The sequence below is a fragment of the Acomys russatus genome, chromosome 6 (genome assembly GCF_903995435.1).
Source record: "Acomys russatus chromosome 6, mAcoRus1.1, whole genome shotgun sequence".
Classification (NCBI taxonomy): domain Eukaryota; kingdom Metazoa; phylum Chordata; class Mammalia; order Rodentia; family Muridae; genus Acomys; species Acomys russatus.
Genome location: NC_067142.1, coordinates 61,765,454 through 61,793,418, shown reverse-complemented (window position 1 = coordinate 61,793,418; position 27,965 = coordinate 61,765,454). Strand labels below are relative to the sequence as shown.

Genomic DNA, 27,965 nt, shown 5'->3' with positions numbered 1-27,965 from the left:
TATTAGGCCACTCTGAGTTTGTTGACTGACCAAACTCAGACTAAATGGGGGTGGTAGTCGGGGACAGGGAGCACAGTTGTTGTTAGTTCTGCAAGTTGTTTTCTGGCCTACACACACACACACACACACACACACACACACACACACACACACAGAGGGAGTTTTCAATTGCAAAAGAAAAAACCAGAATCCCAGTACTCGGAAGGTAGAGGGCAGAGGCAGGCAGATCATTGTGAGTTCAAAACTAGCCTGTTCTACAAAGTGAGTCCAGAACAGGCAAGGCTACACAAAGAATTCCTTTCTCAAAAAACAAAAACCAAAAAGAAAAAGAAAGAAAAAACAGAAGGAACTGGATATGGTGGGACACACCTATAATCCCAACACTCAAAGAAGAGGTAAGAGAGTTCTTAATTTACAGAACAAGACCCTGTATCAGAGGGGGTGGGGGGAGATTCAAAACCAAGCTATTCTGTAGATGCCATTTCCAGGGTCAGTAATTCACCCTTTGTGTCATGGTGAAAAGTGGCACATGGGATGGACGATGATGCCCTTCAGGCATCTTGGCCCTAAGCATTAATAAAATAATAGCTAGAACTGGAGGCTGGACCCACAGCCAGTCATAATAACAACAGCCTGCTCCCTGTCTCTGCCCTGCCACCATACAGTCAGTCACCAAACTCAGGTCGCTCTAAAGAGAGGCATCGACACTGCCCTGCCAAGGCTCAGGCCACTGAAGCAATGAGTGAGGTGGACCGGGCGCTTCCTTACCCTGCCTCCTACAGCCTCTCACATCATTCATTAATTTAATCAATGGTCCCTATTGCCCGAGGCATTTAGTTAAGTAGGAAAAACAAAATCACATATATTTGGATGGGAAAATTCTAGAAAGGGCAAATGCTGTCTCCATTTCCTACAAAGATCCTGGCTCCAGAGGCATTTTGCATCCACACGTAACCCCATTTTCCAGAGTCATTAAGCAGGGAAAGCAAGCTATTGTTGATACTTCCCATGCCTGGGGGGGTCTTCGTAGAGTGAGAGGCCTTGCCCTGGTGGATTGTGCCCCATCCCTCTGCCCCTGTCTGGGATAGGGTCCTGTTTTATTTGTCCCCAGGGGCACACCCAGAAGGAACCCCAATACATTGCACCTGCTCACTACCTGAGGGTGACTGAAGAGTTTGTGGGTGTGTCTGTCGTAGCTGTAGTTTAGTTTTTAATCTAGAATATGAGAGCCAGTTGTAAAATTCGGTTCAAAATCTCTTGTCACAGAATTCAAAATGGGACCACAAAACAGGTGCCTTTCATGGCAACCCGGGTGACCCTTTGAAAAGTGGAGTGCGCACTTGCTGATTGCCACCTGCATCTCTTTGTTTGCCAGGAAAGAGCCACAGAGACCAACTCCAATGTGGACAGCTCAGTGCAGCCTTCAGTGGCCCAGCTAGCAGGACGGTTCCGGGAGCAAGCAGCTGTGGCCAAGGAGGTGAGTCTGGAGGCTCGGTGTGCATCCTCTTCCAGGAGGGGACTGGAGGAAGGGGAAGCCTGTCAGGCCCTGAGGAGAAAAAGGGCAGGAGGAGCCTTGGCAATTACCAAATTAGGAAGAGAAGCCAGAGAGGGTCTCTTGAATGCAAGGAATGTGCCACCACCAGCTTGAGTTTGGGCAGAATTCTTCCCACTACAGTGAGGCTCCCCCTGCAGCGGCAAGTGATGAGAGCCAGGCAGAGTGTGGGCTCCTTTCATTTTGAGCTTCCCTGTACCCCAATAGGGTGGTGTACCCCTTTGCCCGGCCTGGATTGGTTCAGAGAATAAAGAAGTCCCCACACCCAGCTCGTGCTTCTAATCTAGATGTGGACCACATTAGGTCTGGAACTGAGAATTTAGAAGGAAGCACATTAACATACACACATACACACATACACACACACACACACACACACACACACACACACACACACACACACACACACACACCAGGAATGTAGAAGAAAGGGATTGGGGACCAGGAGATTCTAGAAGAATCCTGCTGAAGAAGAAAATGCTTAGGTGGGGGGGTGAGGTGGGGGGAAGTGTTATGCCTTTGAACAGTTGGACTAGATTGTCTCAGCCATGTAGTGTGCGGCTTCCATTAGAGTGAGCTGAGGGTAGCAGGCGTGGTGGTGCACGCCTATGATCTTGGCACTTGAGTGTTAAAGGAAGGAAGCCAAGAGTTCAAGGTTAGCCAGGTGTTTTGGGCACAGCTTTAATCCCAGCACATTCCCCGGAGGCTGAGTCAGGTGGATCTCTGAGTTCAAGACTAACTTGATCTACCGAGTAAGTTCCAGGACAGCCAGGACTATCCAGAGAAACCCTGTCACAAAACAAAACAAAACAAAACAAAACAACAACAACAACAACAACAACAAAGGAGTTCAAGTTCTCCTCAGTTACATGAAGGACTTCAAGGCTAGGCCCAGGCTACAGGAGCCCCTCCGGCAAACAGCGACAACAAAAGTAAGAGGAAGGGAGGCTTCCTGAAGTGGAAGGGGTCTGCCACGGCCCATGGACCCCAAGACAGTTTGGCCCTCTTGTTCTTTCAGGCACATGATTTTGCACTTTTGTTTTCTCAACTAAAAATAAAATCGATCTGTGATACCTAGAGAGGAATGCTCGGAAGGACGAAGGACATTGATCTAAGCGTCTAGTTCTGTCCAGTGGCCAAAAAGACAAAATATCATGAGAGACTGGCTCAGACGGGGGGAGCTCAAGTACTAGAGACATTATTGCTGAACAGAAAGGGGGAGGAGAGAGAGAACAGGTTAGTGATGCAACACTGTAATTCGTACAGCAGGAAGGCAGTCCCGTCACCATTCTTTCCTCCTCCAGCCGTCCCTAACCATCCTTAACACTGTTTTCTGATCCGCTCTCTCCTTCCCTACTGCCGGATTCACTGCCTCTCTTTTTCTTTCTGTGTCGTCTGTCACTCTCCCTCTAGACACCAGCCAGTAAACCAACAAGAAGGAAACCACCCTGCTCCCTCCCCCTGTTCCCCCCCAAGGTAGAGCTGGGCCAGAATGGTGAGGAGGTAAGTGCCACCCTGGGTGCAGAGCTGCTGGCTGTGGGTTTTCATCCTCCTTGCAGGAAGAGCTTCAAACATCACACTTTTAGACCTTGGCGTTTGCACAAGGGTCTCTTCTTCACTCCTGGTAATAACTCTCTCAATACTTCCTGGGTTCTCTCCCGTGGAGCCTAGCTTCCCCTCCCCCAGCCCCCCCCCCACCCTGGTCTCTTATAACTAAGCCTCCTTATGGATCAATCAAGGGCAAGGAAGCCTTGTCTGAATGTTTCAGTCCCTGGGTCTAAGGGAGATGGTGGTAGAAGAAGTGTGCAAGGGTGTCTGGAAAGACAAGCTATGCCATCAGAGACAGAACCATAATGCTAGAAAAGTTCACGGCCTCTCCATATCCTTGAAAAGGCTGGCCTTTGTTCCGGACCACTGGAAGAAAACCAGAGCACACAGGAGGCCTCCTGGCCCTTGGATATAAATAGCCAGTGCTGCCAACATAATGAAGGCTCTAGTGTCATAGATCATAGTCAGTAATAGAGTCCCAGCCTGCACACTTGCCCAGCCTGGCTTATCTAATTGTAGCTGTTAGAGTGGCTGCTTCAGGTCCCAACCCAGTGGCCCATGAACCTTCACTGTGACCACAGTCATGGTCCTGCCAGAACCCAATTTGTACATTGTCTTCAGACCTGGGAGGCCAAGCCCAAAATAGAGTAAGCAAGCCAAAATTCTCAGTTCCCAATTTCTACCTCGGCTCCCTCTTTTTTTTTCCTCCCCCTTTTTTTCTGGGGAGCAGCATCCTGATAAAAGGCACCGAATACCCCTGTGAACCTAGGCAGACCTACATTTTGTCCCCTACAAAGTGAAGCAGTTGACGTAGATGAATGGTTTTCAATCCTTTTTGTCAAGCCAAGGCTCACAAGCAGAAGTGCATCAAAAAGCAGAGGACTCAGGCCAGCAAGATGGCTCAGCAGGAAAAGGCACTTCCTTGCCACCAAGCCAGGTGACCTGGATTCGGTCCTTAGCAACCACGTGATAAAAGGAAAGAAATGATGCTCAAAAGTTGACCTCTGACCTCTATACACATGCTGTCACATGCGCAACACACACATACTAGATAGATAGATAGATAGATAGATAGATAGATAGATAGATACAATTAGAAGGTAGCAAGCAGTGGTTAAGAGCACTGGCTGCTGTCCCAAAGGCCCTGAGTTTGATTCCCAGCACCCATATGGTGGTTCACAGGTACCTTTAACTCCAGTTCCAGGGAGCTGGGTGTCCTCCTTTGGCCTCTTTGAGCACCAGGCATGCTCATAGTGCACAGAAAGACATGCGGCAGAGCTCCCAGACACATAAACACTTCTTTAGTTCAAAATAAATTTTAGCCAGGTGTGGTGACACATGACTTTAATCTCAGTACTCTGGAGGCAGAGGCAGGCAGATTCTCTGCGAGTTTGAGGCCAGCCTGGTCTACAAAGCAAGTCCAGGACAGTCAGGGCTGTTACAAAGAGAAACCCTGTCAGGAAAAACCAACCAATTGATCGATCAAAAAAAAAAATTTTTTTTTTTAAATTTAAAGGGCAGAGAACTTATAGCTACTCCCAGTCAAATAGGGGTGGGGTTCTGGGTTCACCTGCTCTGAAAATAATTCCCCCTCCACTGAACAAGGGTGATCTTATGAGGTGAAAAGTCCCAAGAGCTGAGGTTAAGAAACTCTCTGTTCTCGTTGGGTCTCCTCAAGCGCTGGCACCATGATGCCGTGGCTTCGTGGAGTTCCCAGACAATCCCAAACCAACACTTCTCTTTACAAAGGGTCAGCTTCTCCTTGCATCTCCTCCCTGCTAAGCTTGGCACCTCTGCTGTGGTAATGACGAACTGAGGCTGTGGCCATCTGAGGCTGTCCTCTGATAACCTAGGCTAGCCTCGAGAGAACTCATTGCCCCACACTACTTCCCTTTTTGTAAACAGAAGACAAGGACATTACCAGAGGGGGGTGGGTGTGCGGGAGCTGGACGGAAAAACTTCACTTATGGGAATAAGCACAGATGAAGTGGGTCAGGTGTATAGTGATTGGAGTACAGGGCTTCGCTTCAAAGACTTTATAAGAATGCAGACGTAGAGTTTTCATCTATCAGGCAAGAAACACAGAAGTTACAGGCAAGTAGTGACCAGGGGTAGGATGGTTTTACACTGAGGAGCCCTTCTGGAGCAAGATGTTGTGTGTTCATGAAAACAACATTGCCCCCGGGATCAGTGACTGTGTGTGTGTGTGTGTGTGTGTGTGTGTGTGTGTATGTATGTATGTATGTATGTATGTATGTATGTATGTATATACCTTTTCTGCGAGAACCAGATGACAGGGTGTTGGAAGGACTTGAATACCACTCCATCTGAAAAATATCAGGTCCACGATTTGTAAATGTCATAATATATTTTATACATATACATATCACATATTGGAATGTTATAGCAACACACATATACATAAAATGCATGAATGCCAAGCTGGTTTATCTCCGTGGAGTGTCTTAGCCCCGTCTGTGATTACATCATGAACTAAATGCTGCTATCTGCTGGCCATTCTGTGAACTGCAAGCAGTTGTACAGGAATCATTTGGCTTCGTAGTCAAATCAGTAAGGGGCCCATGGTCCAACATCTGTCTGTTGGGTCTCTAGCACTGAAGTAAAGAGGTGCTGCTTGTTTTATTTCCGTCTTCAAAAGTAACTGGGGTAGTTTATAATATTACCTAAAGTGAGCTCTAGTAACAGAATTTTTGCTGTAGTTTATGAAACTACCTTCCAAAACATGAAATTCCCTTGTGAAGCCCAGAAACAACAGACTGCGGGTCCCAGCTGGGGCTGAAGAATTGTGACACTCACTAGAAACAAAAAGCTCCATGACAGACTGCCCTAGGGAGGTGTCTGATGGTGGAATCACTGAGGCAGACACAACTTAGAGCTTGGAGCAGAGTCCTCAGCATCCTTTGCCACAGCCATGATGTGTTGGTAGGGCAGGCATCCATCTGGCCACCAAAGCTGGAATCAGAAGGAGGCAGCTATTGGCTGCCCCACCCTCTGCCCCATGCTCTCCCTTGACATTGGTGTTTGAAAAAGGGCAGGGGAGTCAGTTGGGTCAGTCTCTTTTTTCTACAACCAAAATATAATCAGATGTCTCGGAATATCACCCAGAGATCAGCAGTATTTTTCTTCTTTGGTTCCAGTACAGTCCTATATGGAGATGGGGGAAGGTAACACTCATTGGCCCCAAACTATTGGAGGAATCCCTTCAGTCCTGGGCACATCTTCTATTTGTTCAATTGTCATATGATTGTCTTTTTTTTTTTTTTTTTCCATAGTAAGGGGAATTTAGCATGAAATGAGGAGCCAATCTTTTTACAAATATGTGATCTGCAATCAGGAATGATTCATGTTGTGTACTGATCATAAAAATGGTTAACAGAACATGCGTAGTAGATAGTAGCCACTGACTGCTAGGTATCACACCCATCTTCCTATAGCTAATAGCACACATGTGGGATTGGCAGATGCGTAACACATGTATCTGCTCAACTAAGTGTTGGGGATTCAGTGTTTGGGAATGTTCTAGTATATGAACCATGCCATTGGTGGAACCTTCAAAAATATCAATCCAAAGGATGGATTTTTGACAACACCTCGGTCTAATTTCATTCCCAGATGTGTTGTTTTGTTTGTGACAAGAGAGCGAATTACCATTTTTGCCTTTCGTCTGTGCAATTCCCTCCGATTGTTGGCTTGTCTTGTAGAAGGCCATGAGGTGGAGGCCTCAATCCCCACAGATACAGTTTTTTCTCCTGGTGACAATGAAGTCATTCTTCCTGGGCTGGGAGGCTTCCTGTGCTAGCAATGTCTGCCCTCACTTCTCAGCTCAAACTCAAGTGGTCTTGCTTGTGGTGAGATGAGGGGGGCTAGGGGTGGAGACAGGAAGCCTGTCTCATCCTGACCTGAGGTCAGTGGGCACCAAACCAGTGATGGTTTAAGAACCCACCTCCCCTCCTCCCTTTGGCTCACTTGGTTGTTTTTGGTCTATTCTGTAGAAATCACCATCTGGCACCAGCCACCCACCTAAAATCAAGGTGAAGAGCTCACCTCTGATTGAGAAGCTTCAGGTAAGTGTGAAAGGGGTTCTGCCTTGTGTGCACTCCGATGGCATCCTCTGTGGTCCTGCCCCTTCCTGATAGTCATCATATGCTACTTTTTCTTTTTTATCACAGCCTGGGCTTAGCAGTGCTGCTTCTTAGTGTCTGTGTTTTCTAAATTTAATTCTTGTCATCATTCGGTCTTGTCTGTTTTGAGCATTAGTCCTTAAGGCCCCAGTAAATAAGGACTGCCTTCCTAAACATGCATAATGCCTTGTGGTCTGGGAGTGCTAACAACACTTGGGAGTTCTCAGAGTCATCAGGCAGAGGGGAGCCCTGGGGGAGAAATGGGGGTGGGTATTAGCCAAGCAATGAATGGGAGTAACCAGAAATCAGCTGTAAAAGACTATGGAGGGCAGGCTAAAAGTTGGGACAAATAGAGGACCTGAGTCTCAAAAAGGGCATTTAGATTTGCTAAAGGTCATACAGCAGCTGTTAAGAGAAGATTTTCTATTTGGAATTGGGTGTGTGGGACTTTCTGTGGCCCCACCTGCCTCTCCTGCTTGTCCCATCTCTGAAGAGGTCAGATCACCCCAGTTAGAGCTACAGGACTCAACTAGGCAGATTTGGAACTACAGAGGGCAGGAGGAAGAGATGTGCCCCTAGGTGGCGCTAAACATCTGTGGACGTGACTCAGTTGTCCGAGTGCTCAGCGTGCAGATAGTTCGATTCCCAGCACCTCAGAAAACTGGACGAGGTGGAACATGCACGCAATCCCAGCACTCTGGTGGGAGACGGAGGAGGTCAGAAGTTCAAGGTCATTTCCAGCTATGTAATGAGTTGAAGGCCAGCCTGGGCTTTATGAGACTCAGTCTGGGCTGTTGATACGTAGTCAGCTCATAACCTCCTTCCTGCTCTGTGGTCTGTAAGGTTGATCTGGGGCCTCCTACCCATTCCCCCACCAAATCTATAGATTCTTTTGGCTTTGGTTGCCTTTGGGTGACTCTCCCTCTGGTCTTCACTCTCCCTTCATATCTGTTTCCATCTGGTTTCACCTGTATTGTGATGCACTGGACGGCACACAGCCAGGAGAGGGCAGTGTCCACACCATTATGCTGTCTCCAAAGACAGAACTCAACATGGAGGCCTGACAGACAGACAAGCAGGCCTGCCGTGAGCCTCGGGGAGAGTTAAGCCCCCTTCCTAATTTGTATCAGGAGACCAACGCTGACAGTATAGAGTGGTCGCAGAGGTGACCGCTGTATACAGCAGGTTTTGAAAAGCAGCAAATGCTATTGGCTAATGGGAAAACAACATGGGGGGGGGGGTAGGGGAGGGCAAATACAGCAAGAACCTGGGAGCCGAAGGTGCTGCCACTGTAACTAGCCATTGGAGCTGTTCCCCTCAGCAGCAGCAGCAGCATCACTATTTATTTCTAATATATTAGATAAGGTCTCACTGATGTAGCCCCAGCTGGCCTAGGACTCCCTAACGTATGGTCTACATTACTGATCTCAGAATCACAGACATCTGTCTGTCCCTGCCTCCTGAGTCAAGATGAAAGGTGTGTACAGGTCAGGGCTGTTCCACTCTTGTTCAGAGTGTCTCTATCAAATCCACTTCATTTTAATCCACGCATCTGAAAAGGCGGCCTACTGTGAGCCATGCAGCAGGTATGGGTAGGCTGTGCTCCCAGAAGCAGCCATGATGTAAGTAACGGCAGGTAAGGCAGGTAATTGTTTGTGGAGAGGCACGCAAAGCTTCCTGTTAACTGTCCTCAACTTGCAGCGCAGCCAGTGAACTAACAGCAGACTCCCTCATCTTCTCCCCTTTCATGACAGGCCAACTTAGCCTTTGACCCAGCAGCTCTCCTACCTGGGGCTTCACCCAAAAGTCCTGGACTCAAGGCCATAGTGTCACCATTTCACAGTCCCCCTTCCACACCCAGTAGCCCTGGCATCCGGGCTCAGCCAAGTGAGGCAGAAGAGGTACCTGTGAGCTTTGACCAGCCTCCGGAAGGTACTCACCTGCCCTCTTACAATAAGGTAAGTCTGGCTCCATCGTAGTGTGGTGTGCCAAGGAAACTTGACTCAGGGTGTTCAGACTTTTGACTATTGTTTAAAAAAAAAAAAAGCATCATCTACAGTGTTCTGGGCCATTCTTTTTGAGCCTGGAGCTCATCAATTGGCTAGAGTGCTGGCCAGCCAGCTCCAGAGATCCGCTGTCTCAAGTACCCAGGTTCCTTTCCTTTCCTTTTATTTATTTATTTATTTATTTTGTTGTTGTTGTTTTGTTTTTCCGAGACAGGGGTGTAGAAGAATGTTAATTCAGAACATGGCTATTCTGGCAAGAGGTCACATCCAAAGATCTTCTAGGTTTGTGTGTTCTGGCTGGAATATAAACATGGCTTTAATCCAGGAGACTGAGGCAAACATATCTGAGTCCAAGTCCTGACTGGTATAGAGCAAGTATCCAGTAAAGAAAAGATTAAATGCAGGCGTGGTGGTACAGCCTTTAATCCCAAACAAAGGTAGTCTGTAGACGGAAGCACCCGGGTTTGAAAGTGATGTCTAATTGAGTGGCAGAAAAAGTGACAAATCAGAGAAGATTTGACAGAATAGGATACGCCCAACTCTCATGAGAAGAGAGTGGCAGTGGAGGCTAAGAGGCATTTTTACCAGCACATGAATAGAGAGATGGGCTGCAGAGAGAGAACTCAGGTGAAGATGGAAGATTGGAGCAGACTGCTGAATTAGTTTGAGGCCAAGCAGAGCAATTCTGGGCTGAGAGAGAAGCCAGATTAAATAAATCAGCTGGAGGAAGAGTTTGAGCCAGAACAGCTGAGTTGAACCAGCTCAGAAAGAACAAAACAGGTTGCGCTTATTCAGCAGTAAGTCTCAGAGGCTAAAGCATTCTGGGCCTAGGTTACATTGTACAGAGGCTAGAAGCTTCGAGGGCTAGGCCTAGGTTAGCAGAGAGGCAGTAATCCTCTGAGACAATTGAGTCAGGAGAATAAAAGTTCCTTTACAACAGGGTTTCTTTGTGTAACAGAACTCTGACTGCCCTCCAGCTCACTGAGACCCGCCTGCCTCTGCCTACCAAATGCTGGGATTAAAGGTGTGTGCCGCCACCACACCCAGTACCTTGTTTTTTACATAGGTGTTGGGGATCCAAACTCAGGCTCTCATGCTTTCACAGCAAACACTACTCACTGAGCCATCTTCCCACATCATTAACTGACAGAAAGCATGTACATCCTCTTGAGATAAGAGCCTGCAGTCGTGGTGTGCCCCAAGTAAAACCAAGTAGTTATGGTTGGTTTTTTACAGATTTATTTACTTATTATTTATACAGTACTCTGCCTGCAGGCCAGGAGAGGGCACCAGATCTCACTATAGATGGTTGTGAGCCACAATGGGACTGAGAATTGAACTCAGGACCTTTGGAAGAACAAACAGTTCTCTTAACCCCTGAGCCATCTCTCCAGCCCAAAACTAAGTAGTTTTACAAACCTCTAGATTCTGATTCTAGATTCTGATAAACAGCAATTCACTCCACACCTTCCTAGGAAACGAAATGATCCTGCAGTATGCTTGTTATGTTTTTTAAGATAACAGTCCTTTGTATCTTCTTCCAGGTGCGGACTAGAGGCTCAATAAAAAGACGTCCTCCCTCCCGGCGATTCCGAAGGTCTCAGTCGGACTGTGGGGACCTCAGAGATTACAGGGCTGTGGAATCCTCTCAGGAAAACGGTGCCAGGGAAGAGAATGGGGATGACGTGTTCCCTAGCAAGAGCAAGGCTCCCGGGTCCCCCCCACCCAACCAGGAGGGCATGGGAGATGGAGTGGAGGGAACCCCAGGTTCTGTAGAAAAGCCTTGGAGGAGGAGCAGGTGCAACAGCAGAGAGAAGCCAGAGGGGCAGGCCGGGACCCCAGAGGAGGCCGACGCTGCAAAGAAGGCTGGACAGAATCAAGATACAGCTACCCAGGGCCATCCTGAGGCGCCACCCCAAACCTGCAGCCCAGAGGCTGAGAATGGGTGTGGAAGTCCACTGGAAGAGGCAGCCATAGGAGAGCATAGAGACACTGGGAAGGCCGCAGAAGATACAGCCTCTGAGAAGGAGACGGTGGCAGATGAAGAGGACAGGCTCGGACAAAAAAGCCCGGATGCAAGTCCACCGGAGGAGGGGGTGGACAGGGAGGAGGCCCCACAAAGTTCTTCTGGAAGAGTGGGGGGCACCATTGTCCCAGAGCTGGAGACAAAGCAAAAGGAAGGGGCGACCCTGGAGCTAAGCGGCAGCCCAGGGACCGACCACGCCTCCATAGAGACCAGCAACGAGAGCCAGAATGATCGCGCGGTCCCCAAGGTAGGCGGCCCTGATGGTTCACGTTGTGTCAGGATCAGAGCTGCCCCTATTGTCACATGCCCTGTTCCCTCCCAGTCTGGTGATAAATCAGCTCAGTATGCAGAAACCAAGTCACCAGGCCCCTACCTCATGCTGACTGCGTAGAGACTGCCTGTCTCCGTTGTGGGGGCAAGAAAGGGAAGTGTATCTCGTGTGGACTGGCCAGCCTCTGGGTGCTCATGGAGTGAACCAGGCTCAACAACAAACAACTCAGTGACTGACGATGGCAATGAAGGGGTACAGGGTGCTGCTGTTGGGGTACGGAGGAGAAAGAGTCTGTGTGCAGAGTGGGGTTAAGACATCAGGGACACTTCCAAGCACAGGTGGCCTTGGGGTTGGGTCTTTAGGAGAGGCTCTGTCTGGTACCTACTTAGTCCCAGGCAATGTCCAGTAGAGAAGCAGAGCAGTCCCTGACCTTCTGTCTGGCCACATGCCCTGGACCTTCCCTTCCACCTGTCTGCTTCCACCAGCTCCTAGAAATCTCCCTTAAATTCCCCTGCCTGGTTTAGAGGAATGTCATGTTCTGTAGAGACTTGGAAGCTTCCCCCAAAGACAACTCAGTGCCCCTCCCCAGTTTGTCCCTGACACTTTCCTTAGCCCTGTCATCTTTATGTTTTCCTTTCCTGTGTGTCGCTCACACAAGCCTCCACGTGCATCTGACTATGGCCGTCTCTTGTCTGCCTTCTTGCCATCCCCTCTGATCTCCTCCATAGGCTTTCATTGTCTACACAGTAGCCACCAAGGGTGGGGAGATGGCTGCTGTGGATCTACCCGGCAGAATGTGTTGCTTCTCTCACCAGGGTTTCCACACACATTACCACAGGCTTAGTGCTTAAAGCAATAGACATAAGCTGGGTGTGCTGTTCCTGCCTGTAATCCCAGCACGTGGTGGAAATGGAAGGTTGGCATAAGTTCAAGGCCAGGCTGGGCTACATAGTGAGTCCAAGACAGCCTGAGTTAAAGTTAAAGACCCTGCCAATAAATGTACTTTTTAAATTGACTAATTAATCAATAATAGAAATGTACTTTCTCACAGTTCTGAACATCAGAATCAGGACTCCAAAGTTGATAAACTCAGTCCCTCCAGGAGACTAAAGGAGAACCTGTCCTTTTGTTAGTTGCTATTTGCTCCCTTATGCTCTTCCCTTGCCTCCAGAAGCTTCTGCGGCTGTCATAAATGTTTGGCAGCCTGTGGCTTGAGGATGAATGCCTCCTTTAATCTTTGTCACCTTCTCTGTGTGACCTTTGTATCTGTGTGTCTCAGATCTCCCTCTCTTTTCTCTTTTAAGACACCAGCCTTCAGATGTAGGATGTGCCTTAAAGCCAGTGTGACCTTATCTTGAGATCCTTCGTTACGTCTGTAGGGATCTGCTTTCTGAATGAAACAAAACTTGGTGCAGGAAAGGACACACACTTGCACCCTGGCTTTCCCAGAGCTGGGCGTGAGCCAGCTGATGTCTGCCACTCAGCAGGCTCACTCCCCACTCAGAGCTCTACCTTTGTAGTCTCCTCCTCTAGAACACCCATCTTTTTGATCCTGATATGGCGACTTTCAGCCCGTCCTTCAGGTCTCAGCTCAGATGACCCCTCACTAAAGCCTGCCTTGTGACCACTTAGTCAAAGGCTCCTCTCCCCACTCCACAGTTGCTCTTTCCCATAATCCACTTTGTCATTTTCCTGGGTTTTTAAAAATATTTATTTTATATCATTTTATATTTGTGTTTTGCCTGAATGTATGTAAGTGCGCCACATGTGTGCTTAGTGCCTGTGGAGGCCAAAAGGTGCTGGATCCTCTAGAACTGCAGATAGGGATGGTTGTGAACCACATATGGGTACTGGAAACCAGATGCAGGTCCTCTGCAAGAGCAGCAGGTGATCTTAACCACTGAGCCATCTCTCCAGCTCCTCTTATGTTCCTTTCTATCTTCTCTGGTACTGTTCCTCTAGTATAGCCCCAAACCTACTGTAGAATCTGGAAGATGGTAGGTCCTTAAAAATGTGGAGAGAGAATGAATGATTTTGAAAAACTTAATTAGTTTCTTGAGATAAGGTCCCATTCTATAGCTCAGGCTGGCCTGGAGCTCACTATTAGTCCAGGACGCCTTGAACTCAAGGGAATCCTCCTGCTGTAGCCTCTTGAGTACTGGGATGGGTGTGTGCCACTGTGTCCAGCTGAATACATGGATTATCAAAGAGGAGTGAAAGTCACTTTACCCAAAGTAAACGGCTCCTAATGATAGAACAGCAGGTGTGAGAGTGGTTGTTTTGCTGTGATGGCTCCCACAGGCCCTCATGTTCTATCATATAAAGTAAATTAGGGAGAAGAAAGTGTCACTTGGACTCAGGAGGGATGACAGACCTTAATACTTCCCCTTTCAAGTGAGCCTTAAGTTAGGTTTATTTAGAATGAACAGTCACCAGGTTTAGAATCTTCTGGAACTAAATTACACTAAATGCCTATACCCTTGGTCCTCTTGGAATCTAAGGAGACCTCTGATAGTGGATCCCAGGCCATTTTCCGGGGCTGGGAGGGGCCTGCCTTCCTCTGTCTCCCTGACAGATGTTTCTGGTCCCCAGAAGTGGGAGTCTCCTGGGCTGCTGAGTTGGCCGGATTCTGATATTGGGTAGAGCTTTGTTCCCCACCTCTCCACATGTTGTCACCATCCCACTCATCCTCCCCCTCACTAGCTCATCACTGAGAGGTAAACTTTAATACTATTTGCCCCATCCCCCAATCCCCAGTTTCTGAAGGGAAGGCACTGTGGGCCTGGAAATTGTGCAAGGTCACCAAGCTCTATTGGTGCTGACCTACTGGGCACCTGTTGAAGTCACCAGGATAAACTGTTTATGAAGCACCTCTGCCCCTGTGAATTATCTGTCTAATCTGTGTGGGGTCTTGCTTCTATGGTCCCTCTAAAGCCTGGTCCAGATCAGAGTCAGAGTGCCTCAGACACTAGGGCAAGAGGATCCCCCAGAGGCAGTGGTTAGGAGAGGCCCCTTGGCACATCCTTAGGTACCCATGCCTACCCTGGGTCTTCGCTGGGGCTGGCAGAGACAGGCTGTATACAATAGTAACATGTCTCCCCAGTGCTCCCAATCTAACTCCCATTTAGTGCTTTGAGTGACAGAAATCAATTGATCAAATAAATTAATTACAGTTGCACTTGTCCAGTCAGCACATAACAAGCATGAATTGTCTTTATTGCTGTGGGGACGACTGGGGCTTCAGAGTAGGGAAAACACAGTGGCAGAAACAAGACAGTAAAATAAGTGGGTCTGTCTGCCAACAGAGCTATGTGAGGGAGGAAGGGTGGAGCAAGGCATTCTTCGAGAAAAAGAGAAATGCAGGGAGAGGGGCGACTCTCTAAGGTCCTGCTGTGCCATCATGAAGTTCCAAATTCAGATCCTTGATACCATGTTTTTTTTTTTTTTTTTTAAGTGGATAAAGCAGTGCATGGTGGTGCTTACCTTTAATGGAGCACTTGGGAGGCTGAGTCAGGTGACCCTCTGAGTCTAAGGCTTGCTGGTCTACCTAGTTAGTTACAGGCAAGCCAGGGCTGTACAGTGAGACCCTGTCTCAATAAACAAACAAACAAAATGGACAGGGACTTAGGAGAACACTCAACATCTGCCTTTGGCCTCTACATACAGCTGTATGTGTATCTATGCACACATTGTGTGAAGCTGTATGTACACACACACACACACACACACACACACACACACACACACACACAGGGCAGGAGAAGTTATATCAGCACCAGACGTAAGGTGGTATCTCAAGGGCTGTCTATCTTCCTCCTCTGTTACCCTGCACAGGTAGTTTAACATTTCATGCTGAAAACATGAGCTGTCCTGGAAAACTCATCGTGTCTGGACATACAAACCTTGGGACTCTATTGATAAGAGAGGGAAGGACTTGCCAGGTGCAGAGGTGCACATCTATAGTCTCAGCACTTGGGAAAGAGAGGCAAGCAGAACAGGAACTCAAGGCCAGGCTCAGTCACATAGCCAGTTGAAGGCCAGCCAGGGTTACAGGAGACCCCATTTCAAAACAACAAAAAGAAAGGAAGGGAGGAAGGAAGGCAGGAAGGAAGGAAGGAAGGAAGGGGAGGAAGGCCCGCAGGCAAAGGAGGAAGCACACACAGAGGACACTGAGTAAGACACAGCTCTGCTGTGCTCAGTGAATTCAGCAAGCTCTTCTCAAGCACCCAGGAAACACTCCAGCACCAGGTTTGCCAAAGACAAACACCCACAAAAGGCAATGGAGATGTTTTGAATTCATCCAAGGCTTTGATGTGCTAGCCCTGACTATGACTTCCTTACTGCGTGACATGATCGAGTCTCACAGTCATTCCCGCTTTCTAATCTGACTTCCATGGCTGCCTGTGAAACTCTGAGTGTTACTGTCTCCTTTTTCTTTCCCTCAGGAAATTGGAAGATCACTCCATCACCATTGGGGCCCCTTATCCCTTCTGGTTCTCATGGGGGCGCCTTCCCTACACTCCCCTTGCACCGTGTCCACATAACTGTCCCTCCCCAAGATCTCTTTCTTCTCCATCCTCAGCTCAGCTGCCATGCCCGCTCTGGGCAGCTCTGCTTTCCTTGTCTGTGTACTCACACCTTACTCCAATCAGAATCCCTGGTCCCCAGACCCACCCTATACATAAGCACCAAATTTATCTTCCTAGAATAGACTTTGCTAGCCACTGGGCTACCCCAAAAGCTTGATACAGCTTAGAAGGAACTCAGTTCACATTTCCTGGTCTGCCATTTTACGGGGGTTTAGGTTCAGTGGGCCCAGCTATGGATATTGCTGGGACCTCTCCCATCACACCCCTATCATCTCCTCCCTGGGCATCCATGACCACCCCAGAAAAAAAACTACAAACTCCTCATGGATTGCCTGCATTCAGTATTTCGCTAGGATGGACCACATCACAAACCCTGGCACATTTGTAAAAGTGTCTACATCTCAGCTGAAAGCTGGTGGAAATAAGATCCTAACACAGGAGGAAATGATAATGCATTTTTTAATGAACATTGAGCAAATAGCTCTTTCACTGTTATTCCATTCTATATACCAGTCTTCTGTTTCTTGTTTTCAGTGCTGGAGACCAAACCCAGGCCTCATGCATGCCCAGCGAGGTTGCAACCTTTGTCGCACTCCAGCTGGGCAGTCTTTTCTTTCAAACTCCTTCAGTTGCCAAAAGTCTTACGTGGTAGTTCAAGAACATGACATTGAGTGGAAAACAGAAAGGGCATTGGGGGAAAAAGACTTCAAAGAAGGATGGGGAACAATAGTTCCAACTCTACCATTTGCTAGCTGTGTGACCTTGGAAAACCACTCCCTTCTTTGCACCTTAATTGTTTCACCTATGGCATAGAGTTAATAGAGGTACCTAACTCCCACAGGGGTGATGAAGATGAAACGGTGGGTGAATAAATACATCAGGCATATTGCCTGCTGGCTCACTTCTACTCTTTTCCTAGGATGACATCCCTGTGGAGGATACTCGAATGTGAGGAAGAGCTCACAGTGCCAATGATGAAGCCACTGGAGACATCTCCTTGGAAATGGCGGCAGCGGCAGTCGCAGCACATGAAGCCACTGCAGAAGCAGGGGACACTGAGCATCTGGACTCAGCGATGCAGGATGATGCAGGATGCAGGGCGGATCATCCCGGGAGGCCACACCAAGTGTTTCCTCATTGGAAATTAGAGTTGAGGACAGTAGAACGTTCTCAACTGGGGTTTGTGCCATTTGATGGACTTGACTCAAAGTAAATCATATTTAAAGCAATTTGCTGTGGCCACTGTTCCCCAGCAAGACTGGCCATCGTTTGAGCCCCCACCTCTTCCTGCAGCTGACCTCCCAATGAGGCTCCTGTTGAACTTGGGTAAAGTTACAGCCTTTTTATTGTTGTAAAGTTTTTATGGTCCTCAGAGGTAATTTAAAACCAATTTTAGGTAGATTCAAAGGATAGTCTTGTGGAAGATAAAACCCTCTAAATTGCAGAGACCTGAAAACATATCAAAGCCATCAAGAGGATCTTTCCACTTACTCCAAGAGGGAAACAGCCAACCAATTTCAAAAACTTTGGACTCAAGAGGCTATTTATTAAAACATTTAAAAACTTGTTTTTGTCTGTTCCAAGGGCAGGAGCTTTTCCTGTCACATAGTCTGGCTGATGACAACAAGGGGAGGTGACCAGTCCATCTCAGCCCATGCTGTCAAGGCACAGGAACTCCTGTGGAGGGGCAGGATATTTGGCCATTCTGGCTTTGTGCTTCATTTCCTCCCCTGAGGTGCGACAGCATGCCTACGTGATGCTACAAGCATGGTTACACTTGAACATGAACTTGGAGGACCTCTGGGAGCTGCCTTGAGTGTCCACAGTGCAACTTACCTTTGGAGAACCTCCTTCTCAACTGTTGTTTGCTTTTATTTGTTTGTTTGTTTAATTTCACCATGTAGCCTTCGATTCACTATGTAGCCCAGGCTGGGTTTGAACCTATGACCTCCCCCTGCCTCTGCCTTTAGATTGTAGGTATGTATCACCATGCCCGGCTCTCAGTAAGCGTTTCTCAAGTCCCAGTTCTTCTCCTCGACTCAGGAGGCACAAGTTGGGGACTTCAGCCTGCTGTCACCAGGACCTCTCACTTAGTATTCTGTCTGGAGATGAAGGAGGGTTTACAGGGATGGGAGCCTGATATCCATTCCTCGGATCCCCTCCTTTCCCCTCTTCATGCACTCCTACTCAAGAAATGTTAACCTAAATAAATGATGACTCTTCAGGGTTGGTCCTTATTCTCAGTTGAGGAGCTCCGTGCCTTGAGGTGCAGAGCTGTCTTCTGGAAGGATTGTTTTCCTCTGGTTTCAGAAAACAGTCTCACAGAGAAAAATGTCATTGATGGTACCTCAATTTTCTCATCCAATTTATAGGTTTTCTAATTCTGAGATAATGTTAATATGTGATATATATTATTTTTCAAAAACAATTTTTAAAATAGCTTTAAAGTTGTAACCAACTCCTGACCTGGTCAATCAAGATTGACGAAATCGTATACATTATAGACTTTTAACTTTAACAACATGTGGGGGAAAGTATGTGTCAGACATGTTTTGAGATTTCTATATTGTCTACCTCCTTACTTGTTGTCCATCACCAGGGATGTTGCCCACTGAGGAACATGTGGCTTTATTCATGCATCTCAGTGGCTAGTTTCTATGTTCACAGGACTACTTTGTGGATACAGGGTATGAGAGTTGTGATAATTTATGATTGTGTGTGGTAGGAAAGGCGTGCAAAAGCAAGGGCAGGCTGTAGATGAGAAAAGAAACCGTGTTCTCCTAAAGGTACTAAGCATGTAGTAGCAGAAAAGAGCAACTTTAACATGTGGTGACATTGTAATACCACGGGGACACATTTGATGGTGTTAAGGTACCATCCCCCTAAATGCCAGCCCCTTGTTACAGCATTTGTTCTAGTTTATGAAAACAGCCCCATTCCCAGGGTCCTTCACTCCTTAGTGTCCTCTTGGCAGGGTGTTCCTAAGGGCAGCCCCTTTCTGAAGTGCCAAGCCTAAGCACTGAACTTCTATGACGGATAAGGAGGGTTCCACATTTGGGTGGGCTTTTGGGCTTTTGGTGGGGGGGAGTGGTGAGACAGGGTTTCTCTACAGTTCGGGCTGTCCTGGAGAGCCAAACCAGGCTGGCCTCATGCTCATAGAGATCCTCTGGGCTCTGTGTCCCGAGTGCGGGGATTAAAGGTGAGCAGCACCACACCTAGAGGTAATATTTGGGGTTGAAGGTCATCTGAAGCTAGGCATGGTGGCTAGAGGCCAAGGCGGGGAGGTTTCAAAGAGGATGAGGCCAGCTGGGGCCTCACTGAACTGACATGCATGTGCACAAAGCCTGTCTGTGTCTTGGGTAACACATTGTCCCAACCAGGCCAGGAAGATGTTGTTTCATTTGGATTTCTTTATGGGTTTGAAAGAAAACAGATTCTTCCACAGTGACAGGCCGAAGAGTAAAGCATCCTTCTGTGGCCTTTCTAGTTCTACTTGACCTTCATACTGCACCCTCCCTGCAGGAAGGGAGAGGAGGAAGAGGCCTGCCACATTTAGAAGACAGCACTAACTGGTCAAGCTTGCTTTTCTGTTGCTGTGATAAAACATTTGAGCCAAAGCAACTTGGGGAGGAGAGGGTTAATTTAGTTTACAGCTCCACAGTCCATCACTGAAGGAAGTCAGGGAAGGAACTCAAATGGAAACTGAGGCAGATATCACAGAGGGATGCTCTTCACTGACTCAGTCTCCTTAGCTTGCGCAAGCAGCTTTCTTTTACAGCCTAGGCCCACCTACCTTGCCGGGGGATGGCACCGCCCACAGTAGGAAGGATCCTCCCACATCAATCAAAACAATTTCTTGCAGCCACAACCAAGGTCCATGTGACTTGGGCAATTCTTTAGTTGCGGTTCTCTCTTCCCGAGGAGACTCTAAGTTGTGTCAAGTTGGTAATAAAGACTAAGCAGGATACTGGCTTAGCTTCTTATATAACTCGTTAACTGGGTGTCTTGGTGGAGAAAGGCGTTTATTTGGCTTACACGTCAGTATTATTGGTCATCACTGAAAGAATTCAGGACAGAAACTCAAACAGGGCAGGAACCTCGAGGCAGGAACTGAGGCAGAGGCCATGGAGGAAGGCTCAGTCCTTCCACATCAATCACTAATTAAGAAAATGCCCAGCCAGGCATAGTGGCACACACCTTTAATCCCAGCACTTGGGAGGCAGAGGCAGGAGGATCGCTATGAGTTCGAGGTCAGCCTGGTCTACAGAGTGAGTCCAGGACAGCAAAGGCTACACAGAGAAACCATGTCTTGAAAAATCAAAAAAGAAAAGAAAGAAAATGCCCTACAAGGGCTGGAGAGACGGCTCAGAGGTTAAAAGCCCTAGCTGTTGTTCCAAAGGTCCCAAGTTCAATTCCCAGCAACCACAAGGTGGCTCATAACCATCTATAATGAGATTGGGTGCCCTCTTCTGGCCTGCTGGCTAGAAAATAAATAAATCTTTAAACATTAAAAAAGGAAAGAAAGAAAGAAAATGCCCTACACCTGGATATTATGGAGACATTTTCTCAGTTGAGATTCCCTCCTGTCAGATGACTCTATCTTCTATCAAGATGACATAAAACTAGCCAGAACATAAGCCATAGGGGCTGCTGGCCCGACTCTGGCATAGAGATCACCCCCAACAAAGCCAGCCTTAAAGGACCTGGGCTCAATCAACTAGGTAATAGTTAAATCATGTCAATAAAGGAATACATGGTTAGAAAGACAGCATTATCTTCTGGCTAGGCTTCTTAGATTACACAAAAGTTTAGTACTGTGATGGCCTGGGAATGTAGTTCAGTTAGTGTACTGTTTGCCTAGAATGGCAGGATCACCATGACTTCAAGGCCAGCCTGGGTTACTTGGTGAGTCTGAGGTCAGGCTAGGCTAAGTGAGAAGACTGTTTAATAAATAGGTAAGCAAACAAACAAGCAAAATAAGTGAAATGTAAGCACTCCCCCCAACCCCCATCTCACATCTGTCAGTTTGAACTCTTTCTTAAGAAACGTCAGGTACACTGCTGTGGAGCTGGAGACCAGCTCCTGGGTCCTCAGGTGAGTAATAACTCCAGCTCTTCGTGAGACAGGTTTACATAGAAGTTTGAAGAAATTACTGGAAAGTAGGCAGCCGAAATAAGTGCCCACCTTTACCATTGCTCATGTGCTAAAGAATGAATGGGTTGGGGCTGGCGGGACGGCTCAGTGGGGAACAGTGCAAGCTGTCAAATCTGGCAGCCTGAGTTCAATCCCCAGGACCCACATGGGAGAAGGAGAAAACCGACTCCTCTATGTAGTCCTCTGAGCCTTATACATGTGCCAAGGCACACACATGTGCACGTGCACTGAATAAATGTAATCAAAACACTTTGAATTACCCTTTAAGGAGCATTCAAAAACAAGATTCTAGGATAATTTCATGGTTATTACTCAAAGAACAGATGTTACTAAGATGCAGAAACTCTTTCTTCTCCAAGAAAACAAGGGCTTCTTCAGATACTGGCATCCCTGGTACTAACCACTACTGAGTATCTAAGGAAGCCAGGGAGCTGGGTGGCATTAGGCACTTCCGCAGTTGCTCTTGACTTCCCAGAAATGGCAGAAACTGTCTTAATGATGACCTCTAGAAGCATATAGAAAGGCACAAAGGGCCTGTTTTGTGATACCTCTAGTTGTGTCACTAGTCACTCTTGACTAGTGTCTTAGTTAGGGTTCCACTGCTGTGAAGAGACACCATGACCACTGCAATTCTTATAAAGGGGCTGGCTTACAGTTTCAGAGGTTTAGTCCATTATCATCATGGTGGGAAGCATGGCAGCGTGCAGGCAGACATGGTGCCAGAGAAGGAGCTGAGAGTTCTGCATCTTGATCTGAAGGCAGCAAGGAGGAGACTATGTGTCACACTGGGGATAGCCTGGCCATATAAAAGACCTCAAGGCCTGCACCCAGTGACACACTTCCTCTAATAAGGTCACACATCCTAATACTGCCCCTCCCTATGGGCCAAGCATTCACACGCTTGAGTCTATGGGGGACATTCCTATTCAAACCACCACAAATAGACACATTGAAATGCACAGTTTTATAAGCCTATCTTTTTTCTAGTTTAAAAACATAACTTATCTTGGGACTGTGGAGATGGCTCAGCTGTTAAGAGCTCACTGCTCTTGTGAAGGACCTGGGTTTGGATCCCAGGACCTAGGTGATTGCTTACAGCTTTCTGTCCTTTATGGGCACTGTGCATGTATGGTACACATACAAAGATAAAATTAAATAAATATGTGATGGTGCACACCTTTAATCACAACACTCAGGAGGCAGAGGCAGGCAGAGCTCTGTGAGTTCAAGGCCAGTCTGGTCTACAGAGTCCAGAACAGCCAGGACTACAAGAGAAACCCTGTCTCCAAAAACAAAAAAACAAAAAACAAAAAACAAACAAAAAACCAAAAAACCAACAACAACAACAACTAAAATAAAATTAAAATAAAGAAGTTTTGGGCTGGGCCTGGTGGCGCACGCCTTTAATCCCAGCACTTGGGAGGCAGAGGCTGGTGGATCACTGTGAGTTTGAGGCCAGCCTGGTCTACAAAGTGAGTCTAGGACAGCCAGGGCTACACAGAGAGACCCTGTCTCAAAAAACACCCCCCGCCCCCAAAAATTTTTGTTTGTTTGTTTGGTTTTTTTCTTTTTCCTTTTCTTTGTTTTCTTTTTTTCTTTTCTTTCTTTCTTTTTTTTTAAGATTTATTTATTTATTATGTACACAGTGTTCTGTCTGCCAGAAGAGGGCACCAAATCTCATTGTAGATGGTTGTGAGTCTCCATGTGGTTGCTGGTAATTGAACTCAGGACCTTTGGAAGAACAGCCAGTGGTCTTAATCTCTGAGCCATCTCTCCAGCCCCTGGTTGGTTTTTTCAAGACAGGTTTTTCTGTATAGCCTTGGCTGTCCTGGACTCACTTTGCAGACCAGGCTGGCCTAAAACTCACAGAGCTCTACCTGCCTCTGGCCCCCTGAGTGCTGGGATTACAGGTGTGTGCCACCATTCATTTGTTTTTGTTTCTAATTTATATTGCTTATCTTAGTTTTTCTCGGTGCATGTTCGTTTTGTTCTGCAACGGAACCTCCAGTGTCCCAGGTTGGCCTCTCGCTTCTCATTCTCCTGTTTCTAATTCCTAAGTGCTAGGATACAGGCATGCATCCTTCTTCTTGGTTGATTCCATGCTAAGCATCAAATCCAGGGCTTTACACATACTAGCCGGCACTCTACCCGCTGAGCTACATCCCTAGCCCGAATCTTAAAAGAAAAGAAAGGCTGGAGAAAGAGGAAAAAAAAAAAAAATGACTGTGCAGGACCCCCTGTGGGAAGTACAGGTGCCCACTGGACAGCAGTTCCTTCATAATCTAGGTCTGACATACCTCTGTGTCTTTACTGGGGGTAGTGACCTCCAAATTATAATTGGATACAAGACATAACCGATTTGAGCGACATCTGAAAATGAGAGGACAGCTCCTGCTACGGAAGGAATATCAGAAGTTAAATTGGATAGTGTTGGCCAGAAAAATAGACAAGGCTCCTAAGCACCACCAGGAATAATGTGTCAATTCCAGCCAGTCGCAACCACAGGACTGCAGGAATATGTGGAGGCTTTTCAAAATAGGTGCATAAATCAGTATGGAAGAAATGAACAAATGATCATGTAGGCGAAGAGAGAGGGGAAAGAGAACCGGACACGGACCTCTTATGCTTAGGATAAGCAGTTTGTCTCCAGAAGACAGAAAGTCAATGTTAGTTACACTGAGAGTTGCTGGCTTAACTGGAGCACGCATACAGATGTATATTAACAGTGCAGGGAGTGGGGACACGGGCGATCCTACAAAGTGAGCCGGTTTTTATGCAGGGTTTATGGTGGTTCTTTTCCACTGACCACACTTGGTCACTCCAGGTTTCTAAAGAAACGAAGCAGGTTCTGGCCATGGTGGAGAATGCTTGCAATGCTATGAAAGGCATGCCTTCAAGGATTCCAACACCTACATGGGTAGATCTGTTTCCAGTTAAAACACAAATAATTAAAAAAAAAAAAAAAAACACAAATAATTGAGAGGGAATCCCTAGGCCATTTCTAACAAGAGTCACTCGTGGCTATTTTTTTAAGAGATTGTTTTGTAAGACGTTTAATTAGTATTTCAATGTGACTTTTTTTTTTTTTAAAGACAGAGTCTCACTATGTGTAACCTTGGCTGGCCTGGAACTCACACAGATCCACCTGCCTCTGCCTGGTCATTATGCCTTTTACATAGAAATATTTACAGGTATACTTTCTTTAAGTTGCACACAAGATGCACACAAGGATAATGGGTCAGTTAATATTCATGAACATTCTTGACACATGTTTTTATATGTATCTATTTTGTTTGTTGAGTGCCTTCATAGGCCAGTAGCCAGCAAAATGATTTGCTGGTCGGCCTTTATTATTCACCGGTGTGAACATGCTTGAGGCTGCACTTCCTTTCTTTTATCTGTTTTAATTAACTTTGTGTGTGAACTTTGTAGTAGTAGTAATACTAATACTAATGCTAATAATTTTTGAAACAGGAGCTCACATAGCCCACGTTGGCCTTGAATACAGGGTCTTGAGATACAGAGTTTAATAGCATTAAGATGTGGGAGGCAGCGGGGCGTGGTGGCGCAAGCCTTCAATCCCAACACTTCGGAGGCAGAGACAGGCGGACCTCTGTAAATTTGAGGCCAGCCTGGTCTTCAAAGTGAGTCTAGGACAGCCAAGGCTGTCACACAGAGAAGAAAATAAAAGAAGTGAGAGGGAAGGGGAGGGGAGGGGAGGGGAGAGTAGGGGCAGGGAGAAGCATAGAGCTTGGCACGAGCTGGTGAAAGGGCAAACATGGCAGGTGGACCCTCGGAGAAGTCCAACCCGGCTACAGGGCACTGAAACCACAAACAATCTCTACAATCCTGCCGTAGTACACTAAGCATCATGGTGAGGCATGAAGGTGGAGGAGAGAGCAGGACTAAGTCTATCCCGGTTTAGATGCCTGGCGGGCGAGCTACACCAGCGTGAGACCATAGCCCCGGAGCAACACTGGGCCCGACAATAAGACCTGAGTCTCAGATTTGCTGGAGGGGAGATCTAACCCCATAGCCACTGCCCATCCCCCGCTCCTCTAACGAGCTCCCCCACCCCCACCCTAGTAACCCCTCTCCCCGCCCCACTTCTATTGTCCCACCTTCTAGGAGCGCGGGGGGTCCTTCCGGGAGCTCCACTTCCTTTTAGTGAGTAACCGAAGGTGTCTGGACCACGGTCCCCAACGCTGCAAAAGGGGACACAGGAGTGCTTCAGGGACTGTGCTGAATTGCGTATCAATGGCTTCCATTCAAAGCGCTTGAAAGGTTGGGATTTCGGGGAAAGGCCGCGGTTCCCAGGAGCCCACGGTCTCGTCTCGTGAGCCAGGCCGCGGCACTTTCCGTACCTAGGCCGGCTCCCTGCGGCGGCCGGGGGCGGGGTGACCGCGGGCGATCCCGGCAATCCCGTCCCCCCTCCCCCGCCCCCGGACCCGCACTCAGGCCAAAGGTGCGTCCTCCGGGCTCACGTCGGCCCGGCGGGAACGGGTTCCGGCCCTGGTGCCTCGGAACCCAGAGAACAACAACGCACGGGAAAAGGTTCCCCGGCCAGGTCAGCGGGGAGGACCCGAGGGAGGCTGAAGGGAGGTACCGACAGCGCCGCACCCGAGGGCGGCTCGTTGGTCTAGGGGTATGATTCTCGCTTCGGGTGCGAGAGGTCCCGGGTTCAAATCCCGGACGAGCCCAGGTTTTATCTTTCTCCCTTTAACCCTATAGATTTAAACTAAAATAGGTTTCGTTTTTCGTACACATCTCATACAAAAGACCCAAGTGAAACTACTGTGGTCCTCTGGGCTCGACTGTGCATTGGTTTCTTTTTCTAAGCCAAGGACCACCTGACCTCAGTGTGGGTCAGCAGGGCAGGGCAGAAACCTGGGAGACCCGGACGCTCCCACACGTGGCAGGAGCGTCGGGGATTGGCCAGGCGCCGTTCCAGAATCTCTGGAAGCCGCAGCGCCGCTTTACGACGGAGCAGTGCTTTAAACCCGACTGCAAACTAACGAGCAACCCTTGTCCCCGCACACGCGCTGCGATCGGAACAGGCGGAACAAAGGACACGGCTAGAAAACCTTTATGCTTTAATTGGACCGTGAATGTAAAGTGTGCCTTTCTTGTTTGTTTTATTTTTAAAGGGAGAGTTTTAGGTTTCTGAGCAAAAGAAGGGCTCGTCCGGGATTTGAACCCGGGACCTCTCGCACCCTAAGCGAGAATCATACCCCTAGACCAACGAGCCACGATGTGTCTATCTCTCCTGTCATCATAAAGGGATATAGAAAGAGTCTGGCGCCCCCTCTTGGTCATTCATTTACGGTAATATTTGTATTTGGTTTTTAAATCTCCCCTTTGCTCTGCTTTGTTCTTTAAAAACTAAGTGATCCAGAAAACGCAACGATACCATTGCTAAAACAATACTGACCTATTGTTTTGAGAACAAGAATTTTCTCTTTGTGGCTAATAAGCTATATGTGACAGTGTAAATGCCATTTACTAAGTTTTCAGTGTTGCATCACAGTATTTCACACTTTCCAGTTTCGATGAAATTGTCTATTTCAGGACTGGAGAGATGGCTTAGTGGTTAAGAGCAGCGGGTGCTCTGTTCAGAGGATCCAGGTTCAATTCCCAGCACCCACATGGCAGCTCACAACTGTCTGTTCCCTCATACAGACTCATACAGATATTCATAGACACCAAACACCAAATGTACATAAAAATTATTTCAAAAAAAGAAATTGTTTCCCAGAGGTGGTGGGGCATGCCTTTAGTCCTAGCACTCAGGAGACAGAGGCAGATGGGTCACTGTGAGTTCAAGGCCAGCCTGGTCTACAAATCAAGTCAAGGATAGCCAAGGCTACACAGAGAAACCCTGTCTTAAAAAACAAAATTTGTCTATTTCATGACATTACATATTTTAAAATACTACTTTCCATAGCCCCACTTTCCCATCCTTGAACTTTTGCTGGAGACTTTTTTGTCATTGCTGTGGTTTTGCTTTGTTAAATCCCTGACTCCAAATTTCCTGAGCATGGAAGAACCATTTAACATATCAAAACCAATGTTTTATCTTGGTCGTAGTCTCATTGTAGAACCTTGAATAGCCTGGAACTCACTAGGATTCTGCCTCTCAACTGCGGAGAGTTTTATATTTTTAATTTAATTTATTTAAAAGCGTATACCACACCAGGTCTGAGTTGCAGTCTTGCCTCCCATAATTTCTTGGCGGCAAAACACCAATACCAAATTGACTCTATCGTTCAACTGGCAACTGATTGTGTAATTGTGGTCTCCTTGTTCATTATCCTTAGTTAGACAAAGAAATCACAGCTTGCACTGTCTTCAGCAGCACATACCATATGCTGAAATTGAAACAATATGAAGTTTGGCATGGCTCCTGTGTCCTATATTTTTTAAAAAGTCATAGCTTCTTAAGTATATTAAATCTTTAAATGCTTCTCATTGGTGCTCATGATAGACATCAAGGGCGATGTTCAGTAATTCTAAGTGGTCACAATTTGCCCCAAGTTCCTTATCAATATACAATCTGGTACTCTGTGGAATAGTCATTGAGAATCACTATCTTAAAAGCAGGGCATGCCTTTAATCCTAGCCCTGGAGCCGCAGAGGCAGATGAGTTACTGTGAGTTCGAGGCCAGCCTGGTCTACAA

General features: G+C 47.3%; 1 protein-coding gene and 2 non-coding genes across 3 annotated transcripts in view; 2 read left to right on the top strand and 1 right to left on the bottom strand.

Moving 5' to 3' along the window:
* Rcsd1 (RCSD domain containing 1) overlaps positions 1 to 11,689 on the top strand; it is a 56,871-nt gene extending 45,182 nt beyond the window's left edge. Inside the window, exons 2-6 of the mRNA XM_051147766.1 lie at positions 1,376 to 1,477; positions 2,966 to 3,055; positions 7,114 to 7,185; positions 8,997 to 9,200; positions 10,793 to 11,689. Coding sequence (XP_051003723.1) covers positions 1,376 to 1,477; positions 2,966 to 3,055; positions 7,114 to 7,185; positions 8,997 to 9,200; positions 10,793 to 11,665 — 1,341 coding nt within the window. The 3' untranslated portion in view covers positions 11,666 to 11,689. The remainder of the gene's footprint in view (positions 1 to 1,375; positions 1,478 to 2,965; positions 3,056 to 7,113; positions 7,186 to 8,996; positions 9,201 to 10,792) is intronic.
* Positions 11,690 to 25,916: 14,227 nt separating this feature from the next.
* Trnap-cgg (transfer RNA proline (anticodon CGG)) lies at positions 25,917 to 25,988 on the top strand. The gene has a single exon. It is a non-coding gene; the product is annotated as a tRNA-Pro (tRNA).
* Positions 25,989 to 26,464: 476 nt separating this feature from the next.
* Positions 26,465 to 26,536, bottom strand: Trnap-agg (transfer RNA proline (anticodon AGG)). The gene has a single exon. It is a non-coding gene; the product is annotated as a tRNA-Pro (tRNA).
* Positions 26,537 to 27,965: the final 1,429 nt, after the last annotated feature.